The 26,026-nt window shown below is 46.9% G+C and overlaps 1 protein-coding gene across 12 annotated transcripts in view; it reads left to right on the forward strand.

Annotated features, from left to right (window-relative positions):
- SEC14L1 (SEC14 like lipid binding 1) overlaps positions 1-26,026 on the forward strand; it is a 120,078-nt gene that overhangs the window by 8,283 nt on the left and 85,769 nt on the right. For 2 of the 12 annotated variants that reach the window (XM_084647593.1, XM_084647585.1), the window contains exons 1-4: positions 9,338-9,623; positions 9,751-9,857; positions 15,632-15,699; positions 23,815-23,866. Coding sequence is in view for 8 of the 12 variants with exons in the window: in XM_084647591.1 (XP_084503717.1) it covers positions 9,772-9,857; positions 23,815-23,866 (138 nt within the window). In the remaining 4 variants the exon portion in view is untranslated. Of the gene's footprint in view, positions 1-7,072; positions 7,258-9,337; positions 9,624-9,750; positions 9,858-15,631; positions 15,700-23,814; positions 23,867-26,026 lie in introns of those variants that run through there. The other 10 variants (XM_084647592.1, XM_084647584.1, XM_084647581.1 and 7 more) reach the window with 9 other exon arrangements.

A 26,026-nucleotide genomic window follows, 5' to 3' on the forward strand; every position in this document is an offset into this window, starting at 1 on the left:
TTTTTCATGTCTGGCTTTCGACTGGCCCACAAAGCTTGTTCTCATGAAAGTCCCAGTCCAGTCATGCAGAGTCGGGAGGCTCAGATAATTCAGAGACACTTCAGCAAAGTTTCTGAACCTCTGGACTCTTCTGTGAGCTAAATCCAAACTCCAAACATGTGGAGGTTTGTTGCAAAAAATGTATTTTTAAAGCTCCGTGCTGACCTGGAAAGATAGAGAGAAGAGAGCTTGGTGGAGAGGTCTGAAACTGGCTTCCCACTCACTGATCCAACAGACCCCAAGCCTATTGATCTTCTGTGCATGTCATAAGACATAACAGCTTAAAGATACCCCTCCCTTTTAGATTCCTGACACGGATTTTGAAACAAAGAAAGAAGCTAACCCCAGAGGGGAGACGTGCAGTGTAAAATATTTTTTCTAAATTGTGGAATAAACTAATAGTGACTGATTTTTGAACCTGTTGGCCAAGGTCACTTTCTTCCTTTTCCTCATTCTGAATGCATGAGCATGTGCAGTGTTGTTGTAGCTGTGTTGGTCCCAGGATATTAGAGAGACAAGGCGGGTGAAGTAATCTCTTTTATTGGGCCAATTTCTGATAGTTAGAGGGAGACAAGCTTTTGAGCTCACACAGACCTGAAGAAGAGCTCTGTGTAAGCTCTAACGCTTGTCTCACTTGCATTAGAATATATCTTTCGGTGCTAATGACATGGCAGGTGGGTGCAGGGTATTGTGTATAGGGGTTGAAACACAGCATTGGGAGTCAGGATTTCTGAGTCTTTTTACTAGCTCTGACCATCTCACGCAATGACTCAGAAATGTCACTGTTTAAGCAGAGAGGGAACTCTGATCCTCCAGCATGTCCTTCATTTTGCAACCAATTCTGGAAATGGTAGCGATTCCCAATGAGGTTACATAACATTGATCCTGACTGCTAGGATTACAATGGGCATCCACAATACTTTGCATGATCTCACTTTTGCCTTAAGGAGTTGTGCCATGAAGTGTGGAAGTGATACGCAGACAACAGCACTGCTGCAGTATTTGCCAAGGAGTGCAATGTCTGGACCCAGAGCAATACTGCACCCAAATCAGGCTGGCTGGTTTAAATGCACTGCATCATTGCAACTTGCCCTGCTTCAGTCTCACGGACGCAACAGTGTAATTTTCTAACTAAGGCGAGGTTATTGTGTGACTCTAATGGGGCACTGGCCCTTTAAGGCCAGAGGCGGTAGTTACCCTGTTGCATGTTTCCAGGGAAAGTGGATGAAAGCCGTGAAGTAGTCCTTTGGAGCAAGGAAGCTGGTCCTGGGGAACAGTTAGGCCTGGATCCACAAAGGGACTTAGGTATTGTTATGCTGCGTTGTGTCACACCTAACATTTAGGGGCCTAGAAAATCACAGGCACACACCATCGTCCACAAAGTCTGTGTTAGGTGCCTAGGAATAGGATCCACAAAAGCTAGCATGCTAAGTGGGGAGCCATCTAAGCTAGCCAATGGGAGAGAGTTCGGCACTTAAGTCCAGGCTGCAGGGAGGCGCCTATCTCTATTAGTTACCACCAATGAGAACCTGTCTCCTGGAGTCAGGTGACTTAGGCGCCTAAGCAGTTTATTGTGAGAATGAGTTAGGAACCTGCCTCACTCCATACCAAATGGCCAGAGGAGGAGGAGATGGGGGTGGTACTCACCTTATAACTTTAAGCCTAGTGGTTACAGCATTCACCTGAGAAGTGGGAGATCCCTCCTCCAATCACTCTTTATTATTTACCCATAGTGGACCAGCTTCAGCAGGAAAGATTGAGGGAGTCCCACATCAGAATATCCCATAGCTCAGTGATTAGAGCACTTCCCTAAGAAGTTAGAGACCTCTGTTCAAATCCTTCCTTCCCCCTTATAGAAAGGGGGTAATTGAACCTGGCTCTCCCATATCCGAAGTGAGTGCTCTAACCACTGAGTTAGAAGGTGGGCTGTACCACTGTTGCTGCCAGCAGCCTGATTTTGAATGGGACCCAATCCAGTAGGTGGCTTCTGAGCACACCAGTTTGGGCCCTATACATCACTTAGGTGTTTGGCTGCCCTTCTTTCCCTGGTTTGTGAATTGCTCTGAGGCTTAAGTGGGAGATAAGTGTCCAGATATCTAGACTGAGGCAGCAGTGCACATGGCCAGAGGCAAAAACAGGCACTGCAGGAACTCTTATCTTGAAAACATAGATGCTTAGTGAGTTTAGGTGCCTACAGGGTTCATTTAAGGGAATGGACAAGACCCAGCCATCCCTGCCTATCCTGGGCTGCTCTTTGCATGTCCTCTATGTTGTGAAGTCCCATAAGTTTTCCCTTTCTAGTATTTGGAGGAGGCATTCTTTTTTTCTGGCCCTGCTTGCATGTTCCTGCAGCTGCCAAATGGCACGCCTGCCGTGGCAGATGCTCTGGCTTTATTCTTAAGATATGTCCCAAATTTTTCGATCTTCTTTTCCGGATAACTTCAGCGATAGGGGTTGTTGACTCTGTTATAAATTAATTCCATTTAATTCTAGTATTTTTCTGAGGCATCCTTTCAAAGGCATTTAGACATCTGTCTGTACCTTTGGTTGATTTCCAGCTTTCACATCCAGATGTTAAAATGAAAGTAACATTTGAGTTAAAGATTCATACTTTGGTCTGTAGATTGCAGATGTTCAATGACCAAAACTTGTTTATGTTGGTGAATGCAGCTGACACTATGCCAATTCAAGGCATCATTTCTTTGTGGACATCGCCATTTGGTTAGACATTATTGCCAAGGTATGTGAATTGACTCACTTCTTCTATTCCTTTGCCTTCTAACGTAATGCTTGAGTTGGGAGTTGAATTGTGATGACAGCTTAGAAATATGAAATTGCTTATCCTATACTTTAATATGAGCGTTCTCTTTCAGAGGGCCTAATTAGAGGGCTGAATTTTCAGAAGTGCTGAGCACCAACAGATGCCATTGACTTTAATTGGAGTTATGGGTGTTCAATGCCTCTGAAAATCAGAAGAGTAGTTTGAGGGGTTAATTTAATGACCAAAGCACAGCATGGGGTCTTAAGCCACTGACTCATTAATTGATGGGGACTGCATGGCTAAAGCATGATATAACACTCATAAAATTTAGGGGATAATCTCTGGTCTTAATCGGACTATTTTTTGGCAAAGTTACAACATAATTAGGAAGTGTTAATTCATAATAAAGAACCTTATGAATTAGGTAGATCCATCACTTAGTCTCAATTATAAATCAGAATAAACACAGAACTTCACTGCAGGTGTCATCTGCTCAAAACAGCATGGCATATTCTTCTGTATATAACTCTGGGTATCTGGAATTTCTGTATTATTTTTGTAATTCCTAGACTACAAGGATGTATCTTTTACAGCCTGCCTCCAACAGAATAATGCACTGTGGACCAGAGAGATCATAGACAACAAGTCAGGAACAACTCTATAGTTATGAGGGATTCCTCCCACCCTCTACTGCAAACCCAAATACGACTGCAGAAGCATATGGGGCCATTAACAGCCTGCAGGGGCCAGGGGAGATTTACTCATAGATTCATGGATTTCAAGGCCAGAAGGGACAACTGTGATCACCTAGTCTGACCTCCTGTGTAACACAGACCAACGAACTTCCCCAAAGTAATTCCTGCATTGTACCTTTTGGAAAAACATCCCGTCTTGATTTAAAAATTGACAAGTGATGGAGAATCCACCCCCACCATTGATAAATTGCTCAGTGTTAATTACTCTTACTGTTAAAAATTTACACTTTATTTCTAGTCTGAATTTATCTAGCTTCAACTTCCAGCCATTGCATTATTATACATTTCTCTGCTCTATTGAAGAGCGTATTATCATTATTTGTTCCCCATGTAGGTATTTACAGACTTTTATCAAGTCACCCCTTAGCCTTCTCTTTGTTAAACTAAATAGATTAAGCTCCAGAGTCTATCACAATAAGGCACACTTTCTAATCCTTTAGCAATTCTCATGGTTCTTCTCTGAAGCCTCTGCACTTTATCAACATCCTTCTTGAATTGTTGACACCAGAACTGGACATAGTATTCCAGCAGCAGTCACACCAATGCCAAATACAGAGGTGAAATAACCTCTCTCTTCCTATTCAAGATTCCCATTTATGCATCCCAAAATCTCATTAGCCTTTTTGGCCACAGCAGCTCACTGTGCCCCCAAACCTTTTGCAGAGTCACTGCTTTCCAGTGTGTGAGTCCCCCACCACACTGTAAGTATGGCTTATGTTCTATGTTCCTTTCTATGTTCCTAGATGCATACATCTACATTTAATTATATTGTAATGCATATTGTTTGCTTGTGCCCAACTTACCAAGTGATTCAGATCGCTTTGTACCAGTGATCTGTTCTCTTCCTTATTTAGCACTCCCACAACTTTGGTGTCATCTGTAAACTTTATCAGTCATGATTTTGTTTTCTGCCAGGTCGCTGATAAAAATGTTAAATAGCATAGGAATAATAACTGATCCCGGTGGGACCCCACTAGAAACACACTAGCTTGATGATGATTCCCCACTCACACTTACATTTTGAGATTTATCAGTTAGCCAGCTTTTACTCAATTTAATGTGTACCATAATGCTGGAATAGGATGACAGGGAATGGATCACCTGATAATTGCCCTGTTCTGTCCATTTCCTTTGAATCATGTGGCATTGGCCACTTTCAGAAGACAGGATACTAGGCTAGATGGACTATTGGTCTGACCCAGTATGGCCATTTTTTATGTTCTTATGTTAATTTAATATTATTGTACTTTTTTAATAAAAAAAAAGTGGTACCCATGTGGTACCCAGTCAAATGTCTTAAAGAGGTCTAAGTATATTACAGCAACACCATTACCTTTATCAACCAAATTTGTAATCTCACCAAAAAAGATATCAAGTTAATTTGACAGGATCTAGTTTCCATAAACCCATGTTGATTGGCATGTATTATATTACCCTCCTTTAATTCTTTATTAAGTCCCATATTAGCCACTCCATTTTCTTGCCCAGGACTGATGTCAGACTGACAGACCTATAATTACCTGGATCATCCTAGGCACCATGTAGGGCCACAATATGGGCTTCCCACAAATCCCAACATAAGAGATGTTCCCGGGGCAGTGCTGTAGTCCCACAGGCAACCTCCAGGGTTGATCTAAGTTACACTGGGGGTCATTTTGGCCCCCATAGGAGCCAGAATTGGGAGTGTTCCAAGTTAACTTAAAGACACCTTTGTCCCCCATATCCTTGTGCTGCACCTCCAGGAAGCACAGCACAGAATTTCAGCTAAATAGTTAATGCTGAGCTAGAATGGTCAGTTTAAGGGCCTTCTCCTACTCCCACTGAACTCAATGGCATAAATCTCTGAGGTCTATAGGTTGGTTCAAGCTTACTGCAGCAGAAACGTACCTTTGGGGCTAAAGCTTCTTGTGTTTGACCTCAGGTCATAAATTAATTTTTAGGGAAAAGTCTAAAAATGCGTTCAGCATTAATACTTTGAAGTCAGACTCTGCAGAATGGGAGAGGAAGTGTCAATTCAGCTTTGAAACTGTTCTGCCACTGTGAGGCATGGTGTCCATGGCCAAATTTCAGCTCCCTCTTTTATGCACCCTGATGTATGCTTTTTCTAGCTGGCTTCTAGCCATAGCTGTATAAATACAGGGCTTGATCATGCTAAATGTAGCATCCATAGTGAAAATGAGAAATCCCGTTGACGTCACCATGCCTAGTAGTAAATGTTTACAGGACCGGGCCTCTAACCAAGATTTTCTGAAATAAAACAATGAAATTACACACCCCAAAGCAGCTATAGCCTGTGGCTTATTTTATTCATTGCACTTGGAAACTGGTACAAATGAAACAAAGGCCACTCACAACTCATTCACCACCGAAGTTGCTGTTAGTTATAGGAAGTGGCCAGACTCACCATCGGTGTAATTCTCGTGACTTCAGTGGAGTTGTGCCAAGGGTGAATTTGATGCAGTGTTATAATATAAAGTAGCAGGCGTGCATGGTACAATCAGAGGGCAGTAATAAAGTTTATAATTTACTTGGCTGCTACAAGAGAAAGTGTCATTGAAGTGCAAAGTATTATAACTGTTTACAATTATTAATGTATTGTCCCATAACCCCCCTCAGAGATGGGTGGGTAGGAAGGTGTTATAGCAAACTGTCTAATAACTGCACTACTGCCCTCTATTGTGTACACCCAGAACATCTCCGCTGTGTCATCGGCCCTGTACGGCTAAGTGGGTGTCCTTTTGGAACAGGAGGGTCTGAATTTTTATGCTGGCTGTTACTGGAAATCTCTGGATAGCCTCAGGATGTAGCCTTGTGATCGTCATAAATAAGATGGCCATAACATTATCCTCCTACTCCAGGTGGGGAAACTGCAGCAGGGAGCAGAAGTGACTTGTCCAAGGTCCCATCCCCCTTCCAGGGGTGGGAGGCGAGAAGCCAGGAGCCGTGGGGCCAGTCCCACCCTGCTCTATGGAACCCTTTATAAAGAGGGGGTGCTGAAAGCGATTGAGCCAAACTGGAAACCCTGGATAATGGAAACCTCTTCAAAGCAGGAGGTGCTACTGCAGCCCCACCCGCCTAGTTCCATCCCCTAGGCCCTGCTCTCAGCGCTACTCCACGCTGCCCTCCCCCGGATGTTTTCTGGGGGTGCAGGGTGCCCCTTGCTTCACCCCACTTCCAGCCCTTGAAGTTCTGGGGGTGTCCAGGGGCTGGGGGGGCGCTACCCCTGGGGCTGACCCCCCAGGCTCACCCCGCCTCCCCTCACTGCTGGGTCCTACGTCCAGTCCGGTAGGGCGCCCCCTCAGCGCAGCTTCCCGCCCACGGGCTGGGCCCAGCGCCGGGGTCTGCCGTCGCCGGCCGCGGGGTCACGTGCCGCGCGGGGCCCTGGGTGAGCTTGGCGCAGCCCGGCAGGGGCTGCAGCCGTTGCTGGCCCTTTAAGGCGGCTGGGAGGACCGCAACTTCCGCGGGCCGCTCTTGGTTAACGCTTTTGGGCAACTTCCTCAGCAGCACCCTTCTAGCCGCCGGCTCCGCCTTCTCGACGGCTTCCTCTCCTTGGCCTTTCCCTTGCGGCCGCGCGAGCCCAAACGGCGGCCGGGTCGCTGGCGGGGGGGCCCGGAGCCCCCGGCCTCCTTCCCCTCCCCGGGGCCGCCAGTGGAGGCCAGCGAGGGGTGGGGTGTTCGTGGGGAGGGTGGATAATGGGAGCCAGTGAGTGAGATGGGGGGTGTAGTGGGGATTGGGGGCCGGGAAGGGAGGTTGCCGGGGGAAGTGTGGGTGGGGGGGATGGGGTGTATGTGTGTGTGGGGGGGTAAATCATGGGGGGCCGGGAAGGGAGGTTGCCGGGGGAAGTGTGGGTGGGGGGGATGGGGTGTATGTGTGTGTGGGGGAAATCAGGGGGGCCGGGAAGGGAGGTTGCCGGGGGAAGTGTGGGCGGGGGGGGATGGGGTGTATGTGTGTGGGGGGGTAAATCATGGGGGGCCGGGAAGAGAGGTTGCCGGGGGAAGTGTGGGTGGGGGGGGTGGGATGTATGTGTGTGTGTGGGAAATCAGGGGGGCCGGGAAGGGAGGTTGCGGGGGGAAGTGTGGGCGGGGGGGGATGGGGTGTATGTGTGTGGGGGGGAAATCATGGGGGGCCGGGAAGGGAGGTTGCGGGGGGAAGTGTGGGTGGGGGGGATGGGGTGTATGTGTGTGTGGGGGAAATCAGGGGGGCCGGGAAGGGAGGTTGCGGGGGGAAGTGTGGGCGGGGGGGGGATGGGGTGTATGTGTGTGGGGGGGAAATCAGGGGGGCCGGGAAGGGAGGTTGCGGGGGGAAGTGTGGGCGGGGGGGGATGGGGTGTATGTGTGTGTGGGGGTAAATCATGGGGGGCCGGGAAGGGAGGTTGCGGGGGGAAGTGTGGGCGGGGGGGGATGGGGTGTATGTGTGTGGGGGGGAAATCATGGGGGGCCGGGAAGGGAGGTTGCCGGGGGAAGTGTGGGTGGGGGGGATCATGGGGGGCCGGGAAGGGAGGTTGCCGGGGGAAGTGTGGGCGGGGGGGGATGGGGTGTATGTGTGTGGGGGGGAAATCATGGGGGGCCGGGAAGGGAGGTTGCCGGGGGAAGTGTGGGTGGGGGGGATCATGGGGGGCCGGGAAGGGAGGTTGCCGGGGGAAGTGTGGGTGGGGGGGATGGGGTGTATGTGTGTGTGGGGGGAAATCAGGGGGGCCGGGAAGGGAGGTTGCCGGGGGAAGTGTGGGTGGGGGGGATGGGGTGTATGTGTGTGTGGGGGAAATCATGGGGGGCCGGGAAGGGAGGTTGCGGGGGGAAGTGTGGGCGGGGGGGGATGGGGTGTATGTGTGTGTGGGGGTAAATCATGGGGGGCCGGGAAGAGAGGTTGCCGGGGAAAGTGTGGGTGGGGGGGATGGGGTGTATGTGTGTGGGGGGGAAATCATGGGGGGCCGGGAAGGGAGGTTGCTGGGGGAAGTGTGGGTGGGGGGGGATGGGGTGTATGTGTGTGGGGGGGAAATCATGGGGGGCCGGGAAGGGAGGTTGCTGGGGGAAGTGTGGGTGGGGGGGATGGGGTGTATGTGTGTGTGGGGGTAAATCATGGGGGGCCGGGAAGGGAGGTTGCTGGGGGAAGTGTGGGCGGGGGGGGGGATGGGGTGTATGTGTGTTGGGGGGAAATCAGGGGGGCCGGGAAGGGAGGTTGCCGGGGGAAGTGTGGGTGGGGGGGATGGGGTGTATGTGTGTGGGGGGGAAATCAGGGGGGCCGGGAAGGGAGGTTGCCGGGGGAAGTGTGGGCGGGGGGGAATGGGATGTATGTGTGTGGGGGTAAATCATGGGGGGCCGGGAAGGGAGGTTGCGGGGGGAAGTGTGGGCGGGGGGGGGATGGGGTGTGTGTGTGTGGGGATAAATCATGGGGGCCAGGAAGAAGTATGGGCAGAGAGGGGGGATGGCGTGTATGTGGGAGGGTAAATAATGGGGGCATAGTGAGGGTGTTGTGGGGTGTAGTGTGGGCCATCAAGGGGCAGGGGGTATATGTGGAGAGGGTGAATAGTGGGACTAGTGAGGGTTTGGGTGTAGTGGGTGAAGCAAGGGGGATGGGGTGTATGTGGGGAGGATGAGTAATGGGGGCCAGCTAAGGGAGGCTGGGGGGTGTAGTGTGGGTAGAGGGGGATTGGAATGTAATGTAGGGAAGGTGAATAGTGGGACTAATGAGGTGGTTTGGGTGAAGCAAGGGGGATGAGGTGTATCTGGGGTGGGGTGTATGTGGGGAGGGTGAATTGTGGGGGCAGTGATGGGGGTTGGGGGTGTAGTGAGGGCAGAGAGGGGGACTGGAGGAAATGCACATGGGTGTGTGATATGGGGGTCAGCAAGAGGGATGGGAGTAGGAAGCAGGGACGCCTTATTCTAAGTCTAGGCTCTGGATCTCACTGAGCCACTGGCCCCCTGTATTACTCATTTTCTGTTGATAGGGTATGTTGGCCCTTAGCTATCTTTCAGGGGTTTAGCTGGGTTACAGAATCAGTGGATGCCATGTTGTGCCCTGATGCCTGCAGCATGGTGGTTTTTGTAGCACAGATGGAATGAGGCATTTTGGTAAGTAGAGTGGAGATGAAGGCTGACTTGCCCTCACAGGCAATGAGAGAGGTTAATTTTGACTGACTCTTTCTCTCTGCTATTCTGGTTTTGGTCTCTGATCATGTGTCTCCAAATTTCTTGGCAGGGTTTACTCTCCATTGCCTAAATGAAGGAACAGTTTCCACCTCCGTCTTGGATTGTACTGGGGCTAGAGTGCATTAAATCCATTTCTAGTGGTGCTACTGATGTGAGGTAACTGTTTAACCATTTAATTGAAGTTTGATTTAGGATTTGCTGTTCTTTCCTTGGCAAGAGGCAATTGTACAGAAGCACAGGAGGTTGGCAGGCTTTGTAGAAAGCACAGGGTCTGGGAGAAGGCTGCTGTGTGGCTGGGCCCTTGGTGACACAGCTTTGTACCAGCCAGCCTGATCTCTTGCCCTAGAGTAATCCTACGCAGACTCCTTTCTAGAGTTTGCCCTGTGCAGTAGCAGGTGTGAGCATTCTTGCAGCATTTTGGTGGTCATGTATGATACTGCATACAAAATCTTTCCAGTTTAAGTCAAGGAAAAATGTATGGTTTACATAGTCACAGTTCTTCTTTATTCAGTATTAATCTCTGTTCTGAATTTTAAAACTCTGAGAGGTTATATGTAATGGGACCTAACACCAAGCTGAAAGAGTCATTGCCTGACAAACAAGCTCTACAGGTTTAATAATCAAACTTAATTTTTATAGATCACATTTTTCATTTTCTTGAACACTGCTGATTTCCAAATACCAATAGAAATCTGTGGATTTGGATTCTCCCATGTAGAATTTAATCCCTGGCTATTTATCTTAAATTTAAGATTTAATTTAAAAAATAAGCGTTTTACTTTCTGATTATATCCCTGTGTGTTGACAACCTAAGTGGATCTGCAGACAATAGACATGGGTGCTGTTAATTGTCTGCATGTGTCTCAATAGGAATATAATGCTGGAGCCTAATGATTTACCATGGTTTGTGTGGAAATTCATACTTCCCCTGCTAGTCATTCAGTTAGTGCAGTGTTTCCAGAATACTTCCAGCCCAGCCTATGCTGACTCTATAACAGTGTTAGTATGAACCATATTTTAAAACAGTGCAGCTTGCATTGTTCCTTTGTCAGTATAAATAGAACCTAACTCCCTTTCCTTCTACTCCATTATAGCCAGCATAATAAGCAGAACAGTGGCTTTTTGAGAGTCAATAATATGATTAACCCTGTACGGTACCTAGACAACAACAAGGTCCCTGCCTCAAAGGGGTTGGCGGGGGGACTTACAAGCAGACAGACAATATCCCAGTTTACTGAATGAAGGCCTGAATTCTAATATTTTTTTTAAAAACTCAATTTGTTGGGTCGTCATTGAAGGTTTCATGAGGGAAGAGTGCTTTAAGGAAGGATTAGAATAGTCAGAGTAGCTGTTGAGTGCCCAAGTGTGGAGGATTGTCTTTGGCATGAGAACCACACACTTCGAAAGCAAGAGCCAGGAAAAAGGGTTAATGACACTGCTTCTCATATGCTGTTAGAGGACATGACCCTAAACAGTGAATGTGCCTCCTTGAGGACACCAGAAGGCCAACTGGGGGGCCTTTGGTCTCCTGGTTTAACATCTCAAAGTCTTCCCTGAATCCTGGGTAAGGTTAATGTAAAACATCCACTATTGCAACTGACTAGCAGAAGGAAAACCGGTAGAACCTCAGTCATGAGAGTTAAAGTTCCAGCTAACCTCCTACCCTTCCGTTAACTGACCTGCACAGTGATGCTACATCTTTTCACTTGAGACTGCTCTTTAGCCAGATAGTGACTCAACCAAGGAGATGTAAGGCTTGTCCACACTTGAAAGTTAATGCAGGTGAAGACAGAATGTGAACCTAAAGCGCAGTCTTTGTTCCTGACCAGCAGCTGCATGTGTGAACATTCTTATTCCAGAACAAGAGTCCTTTGCTTCTCTTTAGTTTAACCACTGTGAATTAAGCTAAATGGGAACAAGGCATTCCTGTTCCAGAATGAGTGTCCACACATGGAGGTGACCAGGAATAACTCTGTGTAGATATACCTATAATAAACAACACAGGTGCAGAAAACATGTAACAAATTAACAGGTGTCTGTAGATTTGGTGAACTGGGTATTAAAATCCTCGCAGAGAGGCAGAGCCCACATAGGTGCCAAAAGTTAGGCTTGTCAGTACTCTCCTAAAGGAAACTCCTGCTGCTTTCTCAAGGCTTAATTGCTACTAGACATTTGGTCCGCCTTGAGGGTGGTGATAGAAACCCAGCAGAGTCTGGGTTGGGAAGCAAGATTGAGTGTTCCTTAATCATTCTAGAGTATAAGTTTGACCCGGTTGGTTGGTTGGTTGCTGGCTGACACAACCTTTGTATTTGTTGGAGTCTTGGTGGCTTAGAGGTGTCTCACTACATTGACTAAAACAGACCTTTGAGCCCTTTTGAACAGTCAGTTGCTGCAACAACTGGCCCATCACAAGTTAATAAAATAGTAGTTCTCCCCCAACAGAAGGTGGCATTAATTAGAGGCAACCATTTTGTTGAAATAGGAGGAGAATTGGGGACCACTGGCTTCTCCAGGTGAAGAAGTGTCAAGTGGCCTCTTAGCAGTGCTGTAGCAAGGAGAATTACCTTCCTTTTCCAGGCAAAGCATTAAATTATGAATCTTTAGGAACTGGGACACCTCAAAACCAGTGTTAAGACTGAATGATTAGTGGTCTTTTTTCATCATAATGTAATATTGATAATCATAATGTAACTTATCTGGCACTTGCCTTTTTGGATGTGCTCTGTATACATTACTTGATTTGTGGCAAGTAAATGGATACTCTTCCAGATTGCTGTAAAATAAAATTGATATACTGCAAAGTAACTGCTAACTTAAATACCCAGCGCTTGTCATATTTTCCTAAAATAAATCAAGAAAGCAGCTGGCTTAATCTGTCCACTTTTTCACTGAGATTCATAGCAAAGTTTCAGCAAATACTACAGAATCGATCTTTGGCTATCTGTCCCTCTTTTCTTTTTCTTTTAAATAACCTAGTGGTTTGGGAAGTCTGGTATTAATCAGACAATGTACAACCAGGTATAAGTTTAATGTTCTAAACAAATACTGACAGGTTTCAGAGTAACAGCCGTGTTAGTCTGTATTCGCAAAAAGAAAAGGAGGACTTGTGGCACCTTAGAGACTAACCAATTTATTTGAGCATAAGCTTTCGTGAGCTACAGCTTATGCTCAGATAAATTGGTTAGTCTCTAAGGTGCCACAAGTCCTCCTTCTCTTTAAACAAATACTATATCTCCTGGTGTGACTATAATAGTGATGAGACCTGACACATCCATCTGACACAACAGTCCAGTAGAGGCCAGGAGAAAAGTGTTATCACTCAAATAACTTCTTAATCAGTGTGTCACCAGGCATGTGTACTGCAGTTCTGAATAGCTGAAGCACAGTAGGATTTTAAAAAGTGCCTAAATGATCTAGGAGCACAAATCCCACCCTAATCTGCAGGTGATGCTCTAGTGCCCTCAGCTTCATCTCTAGTAAGTCTGCAACTAAGTTCTAGTTAAAATTAAATGATATTCCTAATATATAGAAACATCTAACCGCAAAATGGCTTTTGACTCTCTTATATGTGATTAATTTATGACACTGTCCCTGACTAACAGCTAGGCTCTCTTATCTAGGTGCTCCATAGTATAAAGATAAGTTTCTGCTGATTTAGAAACTGGCTGATGCCTCCTGGGTAACTATTTATTCAGAAGTAGCTAAAAATGTCTATCCAGAACTTTAGTTGGAAGCATTGGAATTAAACATATAAATTAGGGCTAATAAAGTACAAGATTATAGGCTTTCAGTTGACCAGGAGAGGGCAGTGTAATGGAATCTCAGACAGCAGCTAGTGAACTCTTCACTTGTCTGCTATTATATTAAGGGTGGGCAAATTTTTTGGCCTGAGGGCCACATCAGGATTGCAGAACTATATGGAGGGCTGGGTAGGGAAGGCTGTGCCTCCCCAAACAACCTGGCCCCCTCCCACTTCCCGCCCCCTGACTGCCCCCCTCAGAATCCCCAACCCGTCCAGCCCCCCCAACCCTTGTCCCCTGACCCCACCCCACCCGGACCTCCAACGCCTCCCTGTCCCCTGACTGCCCCCCCGGGGCTCCTTGCCCCCTTACCATGCTGGAGCCAGCCACACCCCCATGCTGCCCGGCAGGAGCAGCGGGTCAGAGCGCTGGCGGCACGGCGCGCTGAGGCTGTGGGAGAGGGGCCAGAGGCTAGCCTTGCCAGCCAAGAGCTCAGGGGCAGGGAAGGACGGTCCTGCGGGTCGGACGTGGCCCACGGGCTGTAGTTTGCCCACCTCTGTATTATATGGATTAACATGCTCTGTTCAGTTTTCTTGCTCTGAAAGGCTCTTTCCTTTGAGCTGGCAAATGCTGCTCTTCCCTGGTGTACAAACCAACATGAATCATAGAATATCAGGGTTGGAAGGGACCTCAGAAGGTCATCCAGTCCAACCCCCTGCTCAAAGCAGGACCAATCCCCAACTAAACCATCCCAGCGAGGGCTTTGTCAAGCCTGACCTTAGAAACCTCAAAGGAAGGAGATTCCACCACCTCCCTAGGTAACGCATTCAAGTGTTTCACCACCCTCCTAATGAAAAAGCGTTTCCTAATATCCAACCTAAACCTCCCACATTGCAATTTGAGATCATTACTCCTTGTTCTGTTTACTTGTACAGAAAAGTATATATTAAGCAACCTGAGCCCTAAATAAAGCAGATCTGTTTATCACGAACGGCAATAAAAACATATTTATTTAGCGTGTCTTTATAATCAAACACACACTTCCAACATTTGATACGGTTGTGGGAAGGTTTGTATTCTAAACTAGCAGAAGACCTCATAAGTTTTGGCGCACACGTCATTTCCAAAGTGAAGTTACAACTGGTTAAATATTTAAAGGGTATTAGGCAAGATAAAGTACTGCATAAGGAACAAGACTTATAAGACATTTTTCCCTCCACCCAGCGTACAGTGTAGTACAACTACTTATAAAAGTTGTTGTTTAGTGGCTGCTGTTGAGAGGTTTGTTTTCTTGTAGCTTTTTCTTCTTTGTAAGCCAAAGTAAATATTTAACTTGGAGACCAACATTTATAAGAATATTAAAGTCAGCAACTTTAAAATAACAACCTGTGTGCATACACAGCAGCAGGGAAGAGGAAGGCATTTGGTAAGGAGAGTGCTGTCACTTTTAGATTATCTTATTGTAACTTGATATAAAATTTCTCCATCTGTTAATGTAAAATCTCACTTGCCAGTTACTAGCATAAGATATTTTAACATGAATAAAATACTTGCAGGTCCTTATGTTAGGCAGTTTAGTATATATAAAGTTTCAGTAGTATTGTGCCTGGATAGCTGACCTTGTCAAAATCCAGAAATCCTTCTCTTCAACCAAAGTAAGGGAAGGGTGCATTTGTACCTTCGCCTTGAAATTGCCTGAGTTCAACCATATTTTGGCACTTGTCTAGGCTAGCATCATCTTGAGCCAGGCATTCTGTATTTGTGGCAGGTAGGCTGAGAGTTACTAGGCCACCTTTGTTTATGGAGTGGTAAACTAATGGGCCATTTTGGTATGGGGAGTACTTGCTTGCAGTCTTCGAGGTCTTCTGTAAATGTGGTCAACTGCTCATCAGACCTTCATCTCCTGAGAAACTAGCTCCATTTGCACTTGTCCAAAGAGCAGGCCCCCACTCTTTTAAATCCTGCATCAATACCTTTCACAACGGAACTTTAGAGCATCTGGCTTTCGGTGAATTCTGCATCAGCTTCATTAAGCTATCACAATGACTTGCAAATGTCACCCTAAGCTGAATGTACTTTCTAAGTTTGCTTAGCTGCTCGTGTTGCACTCTGCACAGCTATGACCTGCCTGTAGGTGAAGCCTTTTGTACTTTGTTCTTGTACTTATGTGTCCTGATTATTTCTTTCCAGATGACTTGACTGGAAGATTACACCATAATAAAGGAGCAGGATGCCATCACTTCAGCTTGACTATCCCTGTATGTAGTCTTCTAACTTGTAGAATGTGGCTTTGCCTAAACACATGAATAAAATCTAACTTTCAAAAAAGATCACTGTAACTCTTGTTAAATTCCTGCCATATAACATGCACAAGCCAAAAGAGGTCCTCAGCTCTGCAAGTTTCTTCTGCACTTCTGGCAGTGCTAACTTTTGGGAAGTAGTGTAGTCGTGGCAAATGGGACACTTCCTAGCTGTGATGTGGTGCTTTGAGGATTTGTAGAAGTAATTCAAACCTTGCTGTCCTTGAAGAATACTTCAAGAATTTGAGAATATATTCTTGACGTGGCACTTCTCATTTTCTCCACTAGAGGGTGCAAAGGTATGTTAAATGGCTGAATTACAATTAAACAGAGCAGATCCCGAGACTTTTAATGAGAAACACATGCAATGAGGGGAGAGCTGGGTTGGGAGTACTTTCCAGTTAAGGAATTCTCTATCTCAATTGGCTTTTGTCCAGGATGAATGCAGATTATGTAAGGGGCCAGCTGTACTGAAAATGAAATCCACATGACAATACATGTTGTGCATTTAGGAGCTAGTATTAAGTAAACAGTGTAGGAAGATTTCAGAGTAACAGCCGTGTTAGTCTGTATTTGCAAAAAGAAAAGGAGTACTTGTGGCACCTGAATTCAGGGTAGGAAGAGGGTCTGTTGTACTCATTTATTGAGGGAGAAACACCCAGTAGTGCCTGCTGACTGTACTAATTTTAATTTACTCTGCTGTGTAAAATGTGGCAACCAGGAGACTTACCCTATATTGAGGGAAATAGCCTACTAAATCTGCAGCATGTAGCTAGTACTATCGCTCCAGACCAAATGTAAGAGGCCCGTCCTTCACACTTGGCATGGGAACTTGGTCTAAGGCCTTGTCTATGCTAGAGAACTGCTGTGGTGCAAGTCTCAACAATGCAGTGACTCCATGCTAGCCCATCTGTTCTGGGTATATTCAGTGCCTTGCATTCCTGCATAGTACTCTCTGCAAGTGCTGTTAATTGTGGTACTTGGGATGGGTATACTCAGTGGTGACCTGGAACCGGTTTGCTCGCGGGACAACCGGTTCTAAAAGGGCTTCTAAATTTAACAACTGGCCAAAAGTGGCACCTTAAATGCCGACTCTGTGGGTGCTCCGGGGTTGGAGCACCCACAGGGAAAATTTGATGGGTGCAGAGCACCCACTGGCAGCTCCCCAGGCCCAGCTCACCTCCGCTCCGCCGCCTCCCCTGAATGCGCCACCCCGCTGTGCTTCTCTGCCCGCCCCACACCCCCCTCCCCCCCCGGCTTCCCGCGAATCAGCTGTTTGCGCAGAAAGCCGGGTGGGGGGGCTGAGAAGCAAGCAGCGGCTTTGTGCTCAGGCCCAGGGAGGCAGAGGCAAGTGGGGGAGGGCATGAGGAGGGGTGCCCGTGCCGCAGCAGGTAACCTGGTGGGTGCGCGCAGGGGAACCGCTCCCCGCCCCAGGTCACCTCCGCTTCCCTGGGCCTGAGTGCGAAGCCGCCGCTTGCTTCTGAGCCCCCCTACCCTGGCTGCGAACAGCTGATTCACGGGAAGCGGGGAGGGGGCAGAGAAGCAGTGTGGGGCAGCGTGTTCAGGGACAGAGGCGGAGTGGAGGTGAGCTGGGACTAGGCGCGGGGCGGGGAGCTGCCAGTGAGTGCTCTGCACCCACCAAATTCTCCCCGTGGGTGCTCCAGTGATCAGTGGGGGGAGCAGTTGCTCCCCTACCAGCTACGCTCCCCTGCCCCTAGGAGCCAGAGGGACATGCCGGATGCTTCCTGGGAGCTGCCCCAGGTAAGCAACGTCAGGACTCGCCACCTGGCAGGTCCCTCTGGCTCTTAGGGGCGGGGCGCAGTGGGCACCCACTATGGTGGCCCACAAGATCCTCCTGCCCAGTTCTGGGGGCAGTCAGGGGACGGAAGGGGGGTGGATGGGGCAAGGGTCTGGGGGGTGGGGGGGGCCTCAAGGAACACAGGGGGTTGGATGGGGCAGGGGTGGGCCTTGACACCCTCGTGGGATGAGGAGGGAACCGGTGGTTAAGATTTTGGCAGCTCATCACTGGGTATACTGTATGTTTGCATCTGTTCTGTGTTTCCATCCCCAACTTCAAATAACTCTGTCCTGCTCAAGGATCCATGCACCAATTGTGAGAGAAAGGGGCTATGCCCTAGTACTTGCAGATGCTATAAAGGAGGGTCACTCAATGAACAACCCAGAGGATTGGATGGTATTATGATGAGCAACTTGGGTGTTGCAACTCGAGGGAACAAGGAGGCTGATTATTCTGAACTGATTTCTTCTCTTTGGATCATACCTTGTTGTGTGTGGTTTGTTGCTGAACTAACAGTTTTCTTGTGTTCCCCTTTTGATCTACAGATGGGAGTGGTATGGGTTGGAATGAGGATGTTCTTCCAGGCCTATTGATAGTGCCCAGTCAGTTCCCTCATCTAATGCAGTGGGCCCTAGGCAATCTTTGGTCCTGGGTTGGGGACGACACAAACGAGTGCTGGACACTATTGCAAGGCAGGTGGAATTACTAGCGAATAGGTTGGGAGCAGTATTCTGACCGCATAACGTTGTGCGAGATATGCTGAGGCAACAAACGGACTGCCATAGCAACCCTCCTAAATGCAGTGTTGAGTCTGTGCATGCAGTTGCTGCCAAACAATTTCTCTCCTTTGTGTTTTCAGGTGCATTACTAGAGAATAAAAGGTCGGGAGCAGTATTCTGTGTGGCAGTGTGAGAGTTATGCTGAGGCAACAGACAGACTGCCGTAGTTCACACACTGCTATGCAGTTAGAATATTGCTCCAAATCTATTACGCTCTAGTGATTCACCTGCATGCACACGGACAAAGGAGAGAAATGAATTGCTGAGCAGCCACTGCATGCGCACATTCAACACTGCATTTACATTTAGGGTAGCCCTGCTGAGGCAACAAATGGACAGCCATGGCAGGCAAACTTCAGTGTAACGCAGTGTTGCGTGCGTATGCAGTGACTGCTGAACACTTTCTCTCTGTGTTTTCAGGTGAATCCTTATGACCCTTCCAAAAGACGCTTCCATAAAGCAAAATTTTAAAGCTGTATTTTCTCTCTTGTCCTCTGCTGCTCTGGCTCTTTGAATGTGGGATCAGGGAAGAGGCAGAGTAGAAAGTAGCTGAGTATCAACTTGGTTGCTCTCCCCTCCCCTTTTACCACTCCCCCCTGCCCACCCTGCCTGAGTTACTAAGTGAATGACTTGACAGGTGTCCGAAGCAGTCCTTCTAAGCTGTAAGATTGGTCATTGCTGGATAGGCAGGAGCATTGTGGGACATTGGGACTGCACTTGGAGGGCCAATTGCAGCAGTCACACTAGCCCTTCCTGTCTACAGTGGCGTTGTATTGGAAATCGCTGTGTCTCTGCACCACCTATTTAGCTTTGCCTAGAGCAAGGGTCATGACAATGAAGAAGTAAATGCCTGCAACAATGCATAAGTAGGGCCCTACCAAATTCATTGCCATGAAACATGCATCACACACCATGAAATCTGGCTTTTGTGTGCTTTTACCCTATACTATATGGACTTCATGGGGGAGACCAGTGTTTCTCAAATTCGGAGTCCTGACCCAAAAGGGAGTTGCAGGGGGGTTGTAAGGTTATTTTAGGGGGGTCACAGTATTGCCACTCTTACTTCTGCGCTGCTGCCTGGCCAACAGCCGCCGCTCTCTGGCTGCTCAGCTCTGAAGGCAGTGCCTTGCCAGCAGCAGCAGCGCAGAAGTAAGGATGGCAATACCATACCATGCCACCCTTCCTTCTGCACTGCTGCCTTCAAAGCTGGGCAGCAGGAGAATGGTGGCTGCTGACGGAGGGCCCAGCTCTGCAGGCAGCAGTGCAGAAAGAAGGGTGGCAATACCATACCCTGCCATCCTTCTGTGCTGCTGCTGGCGGTGGCTCTGCCTTCAGAGCTGGGCTCCCGGCCAGCAGCCGGCACACTCCAGCTGCCCAGCTATAAAGGCAGAGCCGCCACCAGCAAAAGCACATAAGTAAGGGTAGCAGTACCGCAACCCCCCCCCCCAATTCCCCCCCTCCAAAAAAACCTTGAGACCACCCCACAACTCCTTTTTGGGTCAAGATTCCTACAATTACAATATCATGACATTTCAGATTTAAATAGCTGAAATAATTAAATTTATGATTTTTAAACTTGTGTGACCATGAAATTGACCAACATGGACTGTGAATTTGGTAGGGCCCTATGCATAAGCATTTGTGTAAAACAAGCATTCCAGAGGGGATCACAATGCCAAAATTCTCTACCTTAGGCAATGCTGAAGGGACTGTTTATGCCTCATTCTGCCAGTACATGCTGGTCAGTCTTGTAACTGGAATAACCCTCGGAGGGGAGTGATACTACTGTGCTTCATGCCATACTAACTTAAATGTGTTGCCACTCTGTTATGAAATAGATGGCTAACTCATTGAGTTATTTTTCACACTGTACTGCTTGGTGAACTTGAAGATTAACATGTTTATTCCATTGTTCAGTTATACTGTAACTTGTCTTCACTGCTCCCTACCTGCACCAGGGGTAGCCTAATGCATGTACTAAGTGTGTGGCTGCTTAGTGGCCCTTGCTTCAGTCTCATTCTGTCAGTATTTTCCTTTCCCCAGCGGCAGCCTCTTGGCAGCACCCAGCTACTTTGAGAGATCAGCTGGAGCCCACAATGAAAATGCCCGGAACCCCAATCCTGTGCTGCTATAGAAACCCACCATCTCCACACTAATCTCAACCCACCTTATAGCTACTGGCTGGGGACCCACTCTTGGCTTTGCATCGTCTGCAAAACCTAGAGCTGACTCTGGTTTGGAGCTTGTATTCTAGAAGCTCTGAGTTGAACCTTACGTAAGTCATTTTCTATTGGCAATGGTGTATTTACCCCTCAGATCATGCAAGGTCTTGCTTGGGGCAGGTGGGCCATGCAGAGCCTCACTGAAATCAGTGGGACGTTACATGTCAGCAAGATCTGCCCATATGGATCAAGTTGCAGGTTCAGGGCCTTAGGCCTACTCAGTTTGTCTGTAAGGAATCTGGAATGGGTTCTTGTAGATTTTATTCAAAGGGGAAAAAAATGCTTCTTTCTGAATGATACTTGGCTTCTAGGCAAGGAATATTAACATTTTACAAGATCAAAATTCAAATTTTCTTACCATGCCTTGGCATAAATCGTTAGTAGCTGCTGTTGTGTGCGCTTAGCAGATCGCGCTCTTGCACAGGCATCTGACAGGAGATGCTAGCTATCTTCTAATGGTCATACTGGTGTACTTGCCAAGTGCGGATGTGACTTGCCCAGGCTGATCTCTTAACACTTTCGCTGTCAATACAATACACTGTCTGAATTACTTAGTTATGCTAGACGTATTGCTGTAGACAGCCCATTTTGCCTAAAATGGATATCTTCAGGAGACTTCACTTCCATACAATCAATGTGCAGAGGCCTGTTTTGTGTATTGGTGTAAAATTGCAGTAACTCGATTAGTGATTGTAAACATCCTTAATTCTAAGAGAGCAGAACTGACTTGTGAAAAATGGGTCAGTTGTTTACTTGGGGCTGTGTAATTTGCAGAACTTGTTTAGTATCTAACTTGTTTTCCAGCAGAAGTGATCCTTGCACGTTGTGGAACTGACTTATGTCTGTTTGAAGTAGAGAACGGCGCTAACCCTAACTTCTCCTCTCTGCCTGCTTTAGCCATATAATAGGCTTCACTCTTTCATGCTCTGCTATGTGGAGGGATATACCCAGATTTGCTTATCAATTACCCACTTTATTTTCATCTAACTGGTAGCTGCTGAGGGCCTTTAAAATCACAGATTACATTTTATTGCTAAGACTAAGAGGGTATCCAAACACGCAAGCCACTCAGTGTTGGTATTAGAGATATGTATTTTATTCTTAAATTGTTCTGCTGGGCAATCTCATACAATTAACAAAAAGTAAATGTATTAATCCATCACATAATTCTCTTCCCTGACTAGCTCTAAGCACTCCCTTTGGCTGTGGTTCTCCTTACTGACTTTTTAACTGAAGGGAAGCCTAGTTGCAAATGTCACTTGGAATAAAAGCCTGTGGTAAATCGGGTGACTATATCTACTCCTGCTCCCTTCACTTCCCCCAGCCATGCAGTTCAAAGGAAGTTGGCACCAGACTGGCACTTGGGAGACCAGGGTTCTGTTCCCAGCCTTGCAGTTGACAGAACACTGGTCTCCCAAGTGCCAGTCTGGTGCCAACTTCCTGCATCCTTGCTGCAAGGAGGATGGATTACCAGCACAAGTGGAATCCATGCTCTAATCTAACCCACATCCCCAGCCAGGCCAGCTTGAAAGCACCACATAACTTGGATGAGAGAGCTTTGTGGGTGGATGGGGGAGTGGAGCAACATCCACATAAGAACCTGAGCTAGCTTCAGTGAAGACATATCCCTAGCCTTGGTGCCTCAGTTTTCCCATCTGCACAGTGAGAATAAGGGGCTTTCCCATGTTTATAGAGTGCTTGGAGAACTACAGGAGAGGCGTGCTGTATCAGCTAGCCTCACATACGTCAGGATAAGCAAGCATTAGCATCTGTGGGTCTCCCTCATATGACAGACTGGAAATTCTACAGCTCCAATTTTGAAAAAGTTTTATACTGAATAACTAAACTGCTCACTTGAGTTAGCACAGCCCTTGGGCTTATTCTAATATTCAGTTTATTTTATATTGGCCAGAGCTGCCTTGTCCTGGGTTAGGAATAAACTTCCATGGACAGTTCTTGCAGTAGCAACCTGGGAACAAGAAATGTCCTATCCACTATAGTGATTATTATTTAGAGAGGCTGGGTGGAGGGAGGATTGACTGATCAACCAGGTGCACCTAACAGCCTGCCCCAAGGTCGGGATAGGTTACACAGAACCAGTCCAACTCCTCCGTTTTGCTTTGAGACAGTTCAAATATGAAGGGCTTAGACAGGAAAGGAAACCTCAGTGTGAATCTAGACAAAGCCTCCCTTGATCACTGGCTGAAAAAACAAATTCCTCCACCATTTCAACATAGGGCCCTGGCTACCTGAGGGGTTACTTTGTGTGGCTCTAAGCAGCCCTAAGGCCAGCATAGCTTGCTCCTGGAGGACCACCTTGATGGAAGGGAATCCTTAGCTGCTGTGGAGAGACAGTGCGACTGCTCCATGCCAAGCCCCTCCATGTACCTGGGGGAAAGGAGGACGGGGCTGGTGCTCCTTGGGGCCATTAGACACATGACTTAGAGAAACCCACGAGTTGTTAATTCTGGCAGGGAACCAGCCCATTGCACAGCTGGACCAGGATCATGAGAATACGAAGACAGGGCTGCTCCATTGCCCACTGCAGCCACATCTCTTTCCTTACCCCTAGTTGAGCTGTACATGCCTCAGCTGCAGCTGTGGATTGGGACTAAGGTCTCTGGTAAAGCTTTTTTGTTCCTTTCTCCCTGTGTCCCTGGTTTGGCGTGCAGTTAAATTCTCCACGTTTCATGCGGAATGCCTTGTAGCTGTGGTTTTTTTGGGAGAAAAAAGTGGGGGACTGTTTTAAAAGTTGTCTGAAAGCAGGCAGCTGATCCTGATGTGGTCTAATGCAGTCACTCCCAACCTCTTTGGATTGGCTGCTGCCTTTCCCTCACCATCCCTGGCTCCCCTTGCACCACATCTCATTGTAGCTGCCACCATCACTCCTTATTTCTGTCCACTTGCTCTCCCTCTTTTTTTTCTCATTCACACTATTCTTATTCTCCTCCTCCTGCCCCCAATCCACATTTGGAGCTTGGCATGCCATGCCTGCTGCCACTGTTGTTCTGATTTCCTCTCTAACCTGTATAATTACAAGCTATATAGTCTGCCTGTATTATGTAAATTAACTTTTCAAATCCTAGGGCTAAATTCACCCCTCAGAGACCAGCACAATCTTCCATTAGGTTCAGTGCAAGTCAAATGCTTTTCAGTAGGAGAACTCTGCCTGTCATTCACATGTGGTCCTGTAGCATTTACTGTGTCTGAGTGGAGTGCTTAAAGCTTCTATAAATCACTGTGTTATAGACATGCTCCATCTCTTTCTCTGCAGTGCCAGTCATCTACCGGGTCAACACTCGGCCACTTTGGTGGTTCTTCATATTGTAAGTAAAACACTATGATTAAAATACAACTAATTGTTTAAAGGAGCCTCCTTATAACCACAGGTTCTGTGTACTTTGATAAGGCGAGCTATGCACTTGTTTATTCAGTTTGCAGCAAGACGTTCCTTCCTGACTGGGTAAGAATAGTTTGTCTCATTAGTACATGAGTCTCCAGAGCAGTGAGTTATCTGTTTGGACTAATTCCACATGCTGACTGAGAGCCCAAGAGGAAGTGTGCTTTGTTAGAGAAAGGGCCTCTTGTTGGAAGGAATGTTATTCTTTGGCAGGTTATGGTCTCAATCACATTTGCAAAGATCTTTGGGGAATACAGGCTTTCAGCTTGTCCTGAAAGTAGCAGAGGCAATGTGTTCATAGGTCATGTATTTATAAATATGGATTCTTGTCCTGACTTCCAATCACTCCATTTCATGAACATCAAATGGGCAGAACTAGTTCTAATCAGTCGTATGTAGAGGGAGTGTGCACTGATAGCATTTTTGTCCTGTTTATCTAATTGTAGGGTGACACACAGCGCCCTCTCTTCACAAATGTAACATACACAGCCTTCCATTTTGGTCCCTGCTCACTTGCCAGTGGTCTTGGGGTCGCTCACACCTCTGCTAATTGTCTTTGGGTCTGCATAGCACTCCTTGTTATTTTAGTTCGGTGTCCTTGCACAGCACTGTTGACCATTTTGATTTCTGTCTTTTTGCCATTCTGGTCATAGGTATCCCTGGAACAGGGTCTGTTAATCATGCACTATGACTTGGGATAGGAGACTAGAATCAGGTTATCAAAGTTATTTTCTTTTGTAATCTAAGATAGGATTTGAACCCAGAACACTAAACATGACCATGTTAACCCATTTAGTGCCACCCCTCCCCCGGCCTCCTGACCAGATAAACAGCTAGAATAGTAGCTATCAGCTATGTCTTCATTAGGAGAAGAGGTGTGTTCTTAACTCAAGGTAAACTCCTAGTGAAGACAAGGCAGTTTGTAGCTTTCATGTGAGTTAGCATGTCTGGTTAAAAGACCAAGCTCCCCCTGTGGGTTTTAATTTGATCTGCCGAGTTGTGTGAGAACTACAAACTTCTTGCTTTCACTAGGGTATTAATGGGAGTTCACTAACTCAAGAATATCCCCTTTTTTTCCTAGTGAAGACCGGCCATCACTAGCTTTGTCTTCACTGCCAAAAAATTGTGTCTACAGCAGCATAGCTAATGTAGTTTTTATGATGAGGAAACCAGACAAAGTCAACTATGGGAAGGGGATATAGTGCTGAGCTTGCCTAGCTACCTCATGCTAAAAACTACAGGTGCCTTATCTCCACTAGGATTTTAGAGTGGGAGAGCAAACACATGTAGTTGTCTCACTATAAACCCCTCCCCTTCCCAATGTGCACGCACACCTATTTTTGAAGTGAAGACAAAACCACTGTCATTGCAAAGATGCCCAGTTAGCAGGGATAATACTGCTAAGTAAGAGCTACTAGCAGTATCCTTTGAATAAACACATGATGATTTCAGGAAACACTCCCTTGTCTGAGCAGCAACCGATTCCTCCTGCTACCCAGATGACCTATCATGTGCTATCACATTCATGTTATGATAATGCTAATAAGTACAAGGATTGGCATTTCAAAGGTAAACCCCCAAATGGAATTTACAACTTAGTGGTCAAGTCCACTTGGACAGCACACTATCATGTTTCTTTTAAAAGGGACATGAGTTTGTCAAATACTGACATTCAGCTCATGCAATAGGATCCTAACTTTCTAAAATTCCTTTTTTCTAAAGGGAAAAAACCCATGTTTGATTGGGGAGATTTAGCCACAGGTTCATTATGACAGTCTGTGCTCTTCTTGCTGAGCATATAGTAACAATTAGGGTGACCATATTTCCCTATGCTGAATTCGGGACACCTGGTAAAATTACTCATATTCAAGTGAGTTCAGTGGCAGTCAATTTGAATGTTTGTATTACATAGTTCTGCTTAACATCAAGTTGACTGAGCTCCTATCATAAATATAAAGGGAAGGGTAAACCCCTTTAAAATCCCTCCTCCCAGCTTTTGAAAGTATCTTGTCTCCTCATTGGTCATTTTGGTCAGATAAGTGGGGTGCAAGGGTTGGGAGGATTTTCCTCTGGCCAGGAGGGATTT

This window comes from Lepidochelys olivacea (assembly GCF_965140295.1).
Source record: "Lepidochelys olivacea isolate rLepOli2 genome assembly, chromosome: 14".
Classification (NCBI taxonomy): domain Eukaryota; kingdom Metazoa; phylum Chordata; order Testudines; family Cheloniidae; genus Lepidochelys; species Lepidochelys olivacea.